The sequence below is a fragment of the Monodelphis domestica genome, chromosome 3 (assembly GCF_027887165.1).
Source record: "Monodelphis domestica isolate mMonDom1 chromosome 3, mMonDom1.pri, whole genome shotgun sequence".
In the NCBI taxonomy this organism is placed as follows: Eukaryota; Metazoa; Chordata; class Mammalia; order Didelphimorphia; family Didelphidae; genus Monodelphis; species Monodelphis domestica.
Window position 1 is genome coordinate 161,808,544 of NC_077229.1, and position 11,317 is coordinate 161,819,860.

The 11,317-nt window shown below is 37.2% G+C and overlaps 1 protein-coding gene across 1 annotated transcript; it reads left to right on the forward strand.

The window, feature by feature from the left end:
• Positions 1-619: 619 nt before the first annotated feature.
• On the forward strand, positions 620-10,945 carry ABRA (actin binding Rho activating protein). The gene is made up of 2 exons (XM_007488219.2): positions 620-1,407; positions 8,370-10,945. The coding sequence occupies exons 1-2, from the start codon at positions 686-688 to the stop codon at positions 8,845-8,847; spliced, it is 1,200 nt and encodes a 399-aa protein (XP_007488281.1). The 5' UTR covers positions 620-685; the 3' UTR covers positions 8,848-10,945.
• The last annotated feature ends 372 nt before the right edge of the window (positions 10,946-11,317 follow it).

Genomic DNA, 11,317 nt, shown 5'->3' on the forward strand with positions numbered 1-11,317 from the left:
AATAATTTAGAAGTGTTATAAATTAAAACTGAGAGTTCTAGGAAGAGAGGAGGAGGTCAGGGGACTCAAGTTCTACCTCCAACTACCCTGTAATGCTTACCATCTGAGTGGCCATGGACACATCAAATCAATTTCCTGGTCCTCCCTTTCCTCAAATGTTAAAGTCAAGAATTTGAGTAAATAATCTCTAGGGTCATTCGTGCCCTAACATCCTATGATTTCATAGATTCTGAAGCACTCTTCAAAAGGCCAAAACCAAAAGAAAATGGAAGGTTTCATTTTTATAATTATCCTAAAAGTTCCAGTATTAGTAGAGCAAGAATTAAAGGAAAAGAAATCATGATTTACTACTGAGCAAGTGCAAGGTCAAAGAGCATATGCAGGGGAGATTCTCAGATCTCCTGATTTCCACTGGGGCCCTTAGTCTCTTTATGTCCCTGGTCTTCGCCATCTGTAATATCCACCTGCTAGGATGAAATGCAAGCCAGGGAGTTTTAAAAAAAGAACCCTGTCACAGCTAAGGCACCGTATCTTGGAGAGAAATGCCTGACATAGTTTCCATCATCACCGGATCCCCCTGCCCACCCCATACACCCTGCTTCTATTTAAATCCCAACCACACTATTGTGCTGAATGTCATTCACTTAGGGCAACTGACAGGACAAAGACTGGAGAAGAGAGCAGCATGGCCCCTGAAGAAAAGCCAAGGGAGAAGCCGGCTCAAAGGGCAATAAAGAAGATCAGGACAGCGTCTCTGGTTATTAGCTTAGCTCGAGGCTGGCAGCAATGGGCCAATGAGAATAGCACGAGGCAAGCCCAAGAACCTTCGGGGTGGCTGCCTGGTGGGGATAAGGAGAAAGATGATTCACCCAAAGAGAGCGGCACCACGAAATCATTAGAGCCTTTCCCAGAGAAGCCAGGTATGAGAGGCGGAGGTCAGAGGTGTGTGTTGGCAAAGCCATTTTCAAATGGAGACAGAGAGTGTCTAAGCCCTCTTGCAGACGATGAACCTGGGGAGGCTCACATTAAAAGGAAAGAAGTCACCAAAACAGTGGTCAACAAAGTCTATGAGCGAGGTGGGGACATAAGCCTTCTCAGCCACAGATACGAGAGTGATGGGGCTGACCCTGGGTCGTGGCAGGAGGGGAAAGACGTGGACCACATTGACAAGATCTTGAACAGCCATTCTTCCCCAACCAGGAGGAGGAAGTGCTTGAACCTGGTGTCAGAACTGACCAAAGGCTGGAAAGAGATAGAGCAAGAAGAGCCCACAAGCCGCAGTGACAGCATAGACACTGAAGACAGCGGCTACGGAGGGGATTCCGAAGAGCGGCTGGAGCAGGACTGCAGCAAGCAAGAAGGAGATCACGTGACTGCAGCCAGGATTAAAAGAGCCCTGCCTTCCCAGTAAGTAAACTAATGCACCTCATTCCGTTCCCGGGAAAGAGACTGCTTAGGTCCACAGCACACGCAGGGAGGGTGTTGCATTTTTTCCTTCCTTTTTCTTTATTTAATGAGACAAAAGCTATTGTTTCTGGGATAGCCCCAGGAATTAAAAGTGCAGGTCCGCAACATAGCTTAGCCATGCAGTGTTGGAAGGATCTATGTGTGCTGGTGCTGCTCGAAGGGGCTGCTCCCTTCCCACTATCCACCTACACGGGCAACCCAATGGGGTTAGCGGGGTGGAAAGGCTCACGTGCCCGGTGAGGGCTGCAGTTTGGGCACTGGGTCTCCAAAAGGTTCACCATCACTGAGATGAAGCCCCCAAAGTCAGAAAGATTCAGGCCCAACATCTACTCCTGATAGATATTAATACCAATAGCTATCATTTATAAAGAACTCTAAAATTTGCAAAATGCTTGACATGTGTTATATCATTTAGTCCTCAACTCTATAAGACAAGTACTAGTATTATAATTCCCATTTTATGGACTAGAAAAGTCAGAGAGAGCTTAAGGGACTTTGACCACTAAGTAAGTCCCTGAGGCAGTGGACTTGAACTCAGGGCTCTCATGACTTCTGGCATAGCATTCCATCCACTATACCACTTAGCTGTCTCATACATTTAAGCCTTGGGATTCACTAAACCGTCCAAGACTCCCAGGAAACTCTCCATCTATAAGTTTCAGACCAGTTATTAAGTTTCATCAATGTGTGGAATTTTTATGCTGAGAGTTCCCTGCATTGATAGAACATAGGCTTGGAGCAAATATTGGCATATATATTTGTGCACATATAGCACATAACATACATGTTTGTATATAGTTTATATATACATAAATTTCTTTTTTAATTTTATTTTCCCCAATTACATGTAAAGGTAATTTTTAGCAATTTAAATTTTTTTTGAACTTCAAATTCTCTCCCATACTCACTCACTCCCAGCAATCTCCACTCCTTCAGATGGCAAGCAATCTGATATAGACTTCACACATGCCATCAAGTTTAGACATTCAGATACTTCACATATGTTTTAGAACTCCAAAGTTCATAGAACACTTTCCCCACCAGCACCTTGTGAGTCAGGTAGTATGTGTTAACAACTTCTTACAATGTTGAGGGCATTAAGGTTTTATAACCTGTCCAGAGTGAATTAAGTAGGATCTTTGAATCAGCTATTTAGAGGCAGAAGGTCTTCTAGTCCAACTCCCTCATAATGAAGCCCAAAGAGGTAAATCCTCTGCCCAGTGTCCTATGGGTATTCAGTGCCTACACTGCATTTTGAACCCAGGCTCACTGACTTCAAATCGAGTCTACTTTTTGTTGCATCCCACTGCTAGAGGTCTCTTCATTCCAAACCCACCATTCTTTCCTCCAGATCAGCTGCCTTTGTTCTGTGTTCCCTCAAAGACATATACATGCCATTTAAACGAATGGCCCACAGTATTGGGTTTCTGCTTTCTATTTTGAGCCAAACTTCTAATCCACATCCTCAGCAAAGCTAAAGCCACTCTGAGTGGTATTTATTCTTAGTGAAGTATGCAATTCAGCTCAGCAATCCCTTATTGAATACCTCATTCCTTTGGAGAATGGTAAACAAGATGAGGAGGAGCTGTGGACAGACAGAGTACTACCTACCCTGTTTCTAACAGTCTATAAAATTACTCAAGCCATCAATCTCCAGGGCACCAAATCTCTATGAAATTTTACTTCCTTCCAGGATAGCAGTGTACATTTTTGCTAACTGTGGTAGGGAGTCTTTTCCTTAATGTGAATCACAGAAATGTACATTGGAGGCTTTTGTAATGTTTCTTGAAGGGAATAAGATATTTTGCTCTGTTTTTAAGGATAAAGAACAGATCTGTGACTTCACTGGTCTAAGGAACTCCTAATTCAATAAGTTCTCTATCAAGGAAGGGTCCCTCTGGACCTTGTGGTTTTAGAAAGTTGACCAGAGCACTAAGAGGTTAGTTAGTTGCACAGGATTATATAGCCAGTATATGCACTTGAACCTCGGTCTTCCTAGCTCTGAGTCCAGCTCTGTTTTCTATACCACATCTATACCACATCGCCTCTCATATCTCTGTTCATAAACTTTTATAACAAAAACAACACAAACTCATTTTCATAGGGTTATATAGTTTACATAGTATTTCCCTCCTATAACCTTATGAGGTAGGTGGGGGAGATAGTATTATCATTTCACAACAGCAGCTAGGTGGTTCAATGGATAGAGCACCAAGCCTGGAGTCAGGAGGACCTCGGTTCAAATATGAACTCAAATACTTCCTAGCTGTGTGACCCTGGAGAGACATTTGAATCCAATTGCCTAGCCTTCCTATTCTTCTGTCTTACTCAATTGCCTAGAAGAACAGAAAAGCTAGACAATTCATCAAGATAGAAGAACAGAAAGGTTAGACAAGTGGAATTAATCAAAGAGAATTGATACTAAGAGAGAAGGTAAGGGTTCATAAAAATAAATGAATTAATTAGATTTTAATTTTTAATTGCCATTTTACAGATGAAGAAATTGAAGTTGGACATAAGTTTCAAAGACTTACTTGTGGACACCCAATTAACGTCTGAGGCCAAATTCTAACCCAGGCCTCCTCATGCCCAGTCCAGCACTCTTTACACTAAACCATGATCAAGGCGATTTGATTTATCATATTAGTTAGAGAATCCAGTTTTAACAAGTTCCTAGATATAATAGACATTTGTCCAAAAAAAGTCAGATGGAAATAATTTCATAATCAAAGAAAATGCCTTTTATTTTAGTGTAATTCTTTGATTTTACATTTTAAGTCTGGGTTTATAATGTTTTGAAATATGAGAAACACATGCCACCATTCAAATGATGTCACTAATAAAAGTCTAATACTCTGAAGAAATATGCAAAACAAGGTATCATTTTAGATGGATACCTTTTATAAAATTTAAAAAAGAATTTTGATTTCTGTCTCCCACCAAAGTTTTCTTTGATTCCTCATCATCAGCATAAATAAGAGCCCAGATTCTCAAAGCCTAGTCACAAACTTCTCCAGGGTAATGTAAAGTTCTTGACTATTGCTGTTTCTTATTGTCCATAAGAAAAATAGTGGTGTTGGGCAAAGCCCCAGTATTAAGCAAATTTGAGAAATAAGCAAATTTTTCCAGTCTCTCTAGTCTCTCCTCCTAGCCTATTCCTTGTCTTCCATATCCTCACCCACAGTGATAACTTTCCTACACTTTTTTCATACTATTTATGCTTTTTTTCCCCATTCCCACTCTCAAAACTTGCTCTCTGAAAAGCATCTCACTTTTCAACTGAGCTAGAAATGTAAGATAAAGCTGATGACATCGCTCAGATCTTGTGCATCTTAATAGAAGTTGCAGCAAATGTTGTAAAGCCAGAGGAGTCCGTCTTTAAATTATCTACGAGGAAATCTCGGTGTGCAGTAGATATTCTCTGGTACCGCTCCTATTCAGCCATCTACTCCATTTAGCATAAAACCAGCTCTGATCAAAGTTCTTCTATGCTTTAAAGATTGTAGCTCGTGTGACCCAATTACCATTACATTTTCCCTGTGTCTTTGAGATCTGCTGCAAGGAGCACTGGTTACCTTTAATCTCTTTCCCAGTCTCTCTACTCTCCATCTTCTATGCTCTTCCTCTGTCCTTAATGAGAACATTTAGTACTAGAAGTCAGTTCATATCAGTACCTCTAAATGTCAGAGGCAATTCTAGGCCAACTCAGGCTACCTCTCCAGAAATCTAAAATCCAAGATAGCCTGATGGGGCTTTTATATGGTGTTTATAACCAGGATTGCTGGTGCTCATTTCTGGGAGCAGGAAGCCAATTAGATTAAGAGATCCACACTGACAAAAAAGCTTCCATTTCCAAGCCCCACTCCTTCCATCACTCAAACAAACAGAAATAAATCTAAATGATATTGATTATCTAAGGACTTCATGGATTTAAAACATCCACAAAAGAGAAAAATGGGTTTTAGGCGACTGAGATTTTTCTCAGATTATAGAGACAAACAAATCTGTCTCAACACAAGAAATTAAAGAGATGAGAAGACCTCTGTGCCTTTTTCACTCCACCCCATGCAGAGCATTCCAGGGTCAAGTTTATTCTTCCAATGAGGATAATTGTCAGTTAAAGAAAGTAGGTAGAGGCCAAAAGAAATTCTCTGTTAAATAGTGAAAATGTAAAGTCTTCAGTGGAGAGAATTCACTTTTCTTATGTTTTAATATAATATAGTTAATGCCATTCTATTCACATTAAATTTCCATTATTTCTTTTCTAACCAAATATGATTCTCACCTTTCTAGTCTAACTGTCTTCCTACCAGCTATCTAAATTATCACCTTATTTTCTGTAAAGATTCTAATCCAAACCAGGTTGTATTCTAATTTTCACTTTTCCCTCTCCTACAAAGCTCTTCCTAATTTTTTCTTCACACTTCCATTTTTCCACTGTCTCCCACAGGTTTTCTATATTTTTGCCTCCCCAAATTTTTAAAAATACCTTGTTTCTGAGACCTTCCTGCTGGGATTTTAAATAAAGTCTCTGCCACTGACCAAGGCTGTTTTTCCTCCATCTAGCTAACTTTTCTCAGGAAAACTCAGAGGAGAACCTGAAAAAAGGTCCATTCAGATAGTTAAAGGAACTGACTTGTTTTTCTAAAGACTAGACTGTGGATTTTTTTAAAAAAGAGTTTCCTTTGGTTTTCATTTTGTCTGATTAGAGGAAAAGGGGAAAGGAAATGTCTTTGATTCTGTGATTCACTTTAGAGAAAAAGAAACTAAGACTCACAAATTAAATGACTTGCCCAAGGTCACAAAGTTAGCATCTGGATACGAACCCCAAACTCCTAACTTCAAGACCAGCCTTCTTTTAATGTATAGATATAAAAAGCTATACTTTCCATGTATTGTTCTTCAAACCAGTTTCATAATCATTATTTCTGATATGCTTTTCATATCTTCTTGGACAGTCACATCTAGGTGCCATTCTAGATAGAATGCTAGACCTAGAGTCAAGAACACAAGTTTAGATTTTTCTTATGGAGACAGCCAGGCTTAGAAACTAGAAGTTCTGAGTTCAAATGAGACCTCAAACACTTCCTAGCTATGCCACCCTGGGCAAATTACTTGACCCCCATTTTCTAGCCCTTAGCACTCATCTACCTTGGAACCAATACACAGTATTGATTCTAAAACAGAAGGTTAAGGTTTTTTTAAAAAATTATTCTCACTAGCTCGGTGACCCTGGGCAAGTTATCTAACTTTCCTTAGCCTCAGTTATCCTACCTACAAAATGGGGATAAGCACCTACCTCATTGGATGGTTAAGAAAATTCAATGAGATAATACTTGTAAAAAAATTTGCAAACCTTAAAGCACTCTATAAATGCTAGATTGTCATATGGTTAAAGTAAGGACCTTGTACTCAAACAAAAATATTTGCCTTTAATAGCATGGAATTATTTTTAGATTGTTAAAACAGAAATGGATTTCAGAAAAGAATTGGGGAGTTTTCTTTAGCAAATAAAGCAAGATCAGAATATTAAGATTTTTTACTTGAACTTAGTACAGTACCCTACACATAATAGACTTTTTAATACATGCTTATTGGTTGATTTAGAAAAGTTTTGGTTATCAGAATCTGTAAATAAGTGATAGAAGAAACATATTTTTGTCTAAATTTAAAAAGCCACCATAAGTTCTATAGACAAAATTGCCTGAATATTGGTGTCTCGTGGTCCTCTTGATTTCTTCTTATTATTTTTATAGACTTAATATTCAAACTTTATAAAAGGGAAACTAGATTGCATCTAGAGTTGACCAAGAAAAAAAATGCATTAAGTCTTAAATTATTGAGTGGAGGACTGTCCATTCCCCTGCTCAAATGCTGAGACCACGATTTTGGTCTTGTAAAATATGTTGGTATGTAACGAATTCTATAATTTAAAATTTAACATAAAGAAAAAATAAGTATGAAGATACTAAGAGCCCCCGATAGTCTCATGTTTTGAAAAACTCAACCCTAGCATTAGTGAAAATCTGCCATCTAGTGGTTATCATTTTGAAAGAAATAAGTATGAGCATTCAAGCATTTAGCACTGCAATATTAAATGGAATGGAAATGTCAGTGGAATTACCCAGCTCATTCCTTTGAATAAATATTTATTAGCATCTGTGTTTCGATCTACCTAGGAGTTTTGATCATGAATTGACCCAAGCCTTTCTAAACACCAAAGACATACTTGTTTTTGTTTAAGCAAATAAGAATTGAATTCAAGAGTTAGTTCAGGTTTTTCTAGGCTTGTTTGCTTAATTCTCATATTGACTACTAGTTTTCATATGGAGCCTTCAATTTTATAGTATTTTTTCTAGTATTGAAATTCAGTTTCATGGTTAACATTCTAGTATCCTCCAGAGCAATAGTCATATTTGCTGTTTAAGCTTTGGGGAATTGATAATCCTTAGTATTACAAACCAGTAATATTTAGTGTGTGCCCTGGATTTAGGTAAATCCAATATTTTTTAAACAGATTTTAAAATAGACACTGTTGAGGCTGAAATTTCAGAATCACTTATCATTGCAAAAGGATTCATCTCAAAGGTTATAGAATCATGAATTTTTGACATGGAAAGGACATTAGAGGGCACTGAGTCCCAATTCTTTATTTTATGAAGGAGAAAACTGAGAACTGAGTCAATGAGAGGTTAGATGACTTGTGCAGGTCCTTTAAAGAGTCCTTTAAAAGTGATTCCATTTTTAAAATATATTTTGATGTAACTTTTCCAAAAAGCATTTACCTTGTGATTCTGAAATCAGTACTACAGAGAGAAGAGGGGGCAGAAATGATCATAGAAAAGTCTTTTGATAATTTTGATATCCCTCAGGGATGAAATTCTCTCTTTTCTCACTTTCAGGGCAAGCCGGTTTGCAGAAAATCTCAGCAGCAAGGCCCAGAGGAAATACAGCCAAGTGAACAGCTTGAAGGGAAGATGGCAAAAATGGGCTGATGAGCATGTGCAGACTCAAAAACTGAATCCCTTCAGTGAAGAGTTTGATCATGAGTTGGCTATGTCCACCCGCCTGCACAAAGGGGACGAGGGCTATGGACGCCCCAAAGAGGGAACAAAAACGGCTGAACGGGCCAAGCGAGCCGAAGAACACATCTACAGGGAAATCATGGATCTGTGCTTTGTGATCCGAACAATGGCTCGCCACCGACGAGATGGCAAAATCCAAGTCACTTTTGGAGAACTCTTTGATAGATATGTACGGATTTCTGACAAGGTGGTGGGCATTCTTATGAGAGCCAGGAAACACGGACTCGTCCACTTTGAAGGAGAAATGCTGTGGCAAGGCAGAGACGACAATGTGGTGATTACACTCCTACAATGACCATTGATAGTCATGAGTAGATCGCATGAATCATCTAATCTTGATATTAGCCAAAAATGGTGAAGAAATATAAATGCAAACTACTAAGTAGCAGACTTTCACATATTAAATTATTATTTTTACAACTTTGTAATAAGTTGGATCCTCTTCTGTTTACGAAAAATATTGGAGCATTTGAGAAAATAAACAAAAATGGTTAATATTATTTAATAATATCACGCATTTGAAAAGCTATTTTTCTCCAAAGAGCAAAGGCCATTTTCTGGTCTAAAATCATTGACTGTTTAGTAAAGAAGTCAAATGTTAATGGATTTTAAGCTAAGGTACAAATCATAAGGATTAAGAAGGATATTAGCAATAAGAAAAAGTCAGGAAAGCTAATGCTAGTACCACAAACTACAGCAAGAATAGCCACAAGAGCTGTTTACATTTTTATCATGGCATCATCTCATTAGATTCTCATGATTACTCCTGTAAGCAAATAGTATAAATATCATTATTCTCATTTTCCAGATGAGAAAACAAAAGCTCTGAGGGGTTGTGATTCATCCAAGGCCACAAAGCAAGTATTTTTGTGATAAGCTGAGACACAAACCCATTTTTCTATATGAGTCCAGCACTGTTCTTAGAACCATAGTTTTTGAGGTATGACCATTTTTTTCTGGTAATACTACTGACTTAAACTTTATATACATATTTATATATGTCTATATTGTTTTCTTGGAATTATAGCATCCAACAGACTCTAAAGTCATTAAATATGATCCTGACATCCTTCAGAATTCTCGATATAAACTCAGGCTATTGGGCAAGTTGCCAAGAGTCTTGTAGCCTACTCATCGGGTGCCATATATGAGTAGCACATCCATAAAGAAGCCCCTGGAGATCTTGGACATTTTCCATCATTCAATGTTTAGGACAACAGGGGTTGAATACCCAACAGAATGAGGATAATTATTTAGCTCAGTTCAAAAAACATTTATTAAGGGACAAATCTTTTCAAGGATAAGGCAAAATGACAAAACACTCCTTACCCTCAAGTTTCATGAATTCCCAAAGCTTATGGCTCTATAAAATTGTACACATCATGAGAGAGAGAATTATTTTATTACATGTACATAAAAATCTCCAGGAACATATCTTATGATGTTACTGGAAATGACTAGCAAGGTTTTCTTGTGTTCTGTCTCCAGAAAAGTTGACAAAAAATTAAAATGAAAATGGTTTTAAGGTTAAACTTAATTTAAACTTCTATTGTTCAATAAAGCATTCTCAATTTTTAAAAATTAAGTAGAAAAATGACCCTGTCATCCTAATATCAAATAAGATAACTTAAAAAATGGACTCATTGTTTAAAACAATAGGACAAATACAATTTCCAGCAGTATTAATTCATGGTAGATATTCTTGCTTAATGTAGAGAAATAATTTCACATACCATATCAGTTTCTAAGAGTGAAAATCATATTTCCATGATACAAGTGGACCTTAAATGATGATAAAGTAAACATCTGTCACACAGGGAATGGAAGTAATGAAATGATATCTGGGATTAAAAGAATTCTACTAGATTTAACAAAAGTTACTAAGGATATGTCTAAGACTACTTAATAGTATAATTTCTAGCATGAATAAAGAATATACAAATAATTCATAATTACAATGAGGAATATATACCATGTTTCCCTTTATAAAAGTGGCCACTCACTCACAACAATATACAATATGAGCACACAGGCAAGGAAAAATACCAATCTGAGTCAGAGATCTAGGGGTTACAGATGTCTTTCTCTTTCAAACTGAAAGTTCAAATGTCTTCTTACTGAAGAAAAAGTATTCATTTTTCTTTCAATGGAGTTTGAACAAAGCAAAAAAATGAAATACAATTTTTTAAATGTGTGTGTGTTTTTAAAAGAATTAACAGATATGTATGACTGTGCTCTTACAATAATGACCAATATGGAAGTGTGTTTTGCATGACAATAAAAAGGGGGGAAAGGGAAAAAATCAACAGAATGCACCATTCTACCCCAATAATAAAACTCATGTCAAATCTTAACAGCAAACAATTCAAGAATAAAAAATATTTTTCAAAACATTTTTGTATTTCTGTGTTTTGATTTGTAAGACAAATGAAAAAGAAAAGTTTTTAGTTACCTTCTTGCGTGAAATATGCTACAGTTAGAAAAATTTGATTTGTTTGACTTCTTGCAATTCCCTTCAAGTAAGTGAACTTCGGTGAAGCCTTTAAGTCACTAGGGAGGGCATTTATCAATTCAATACATTGATTATTAATGTATGGTCAATTTAAAATACAATTCTTTAGAACAACATGTAATGAAGACCAAGATTATAGCTTGATCCCTGTATAGCTAACTTTGGGTTGACTATATGATTCACAGATAGACTGCAATCCTGAAACCAATTGGTTAGTTTGTACTATTGGTCACCAGGGTTGCCAGATGAGGCT

Bases quoted from the DNA above. Each gene is read 5' to 3' on its own strand.
- ABRA (XM_007488219.2), top strand. From the start codon at position 686: ATGGCCCCTGAAGAAAAGCCAAGGGAGAAGCCGGCTCAAAGGGCAATA. The intron at 1,408-8,369 runs GTAAGTAAACTA...TCTCACTTTCAG, and splicing joins AAAAGAGCCCTGCCTTCCCA to GGCAAGCCGGTTTGCAGAAA.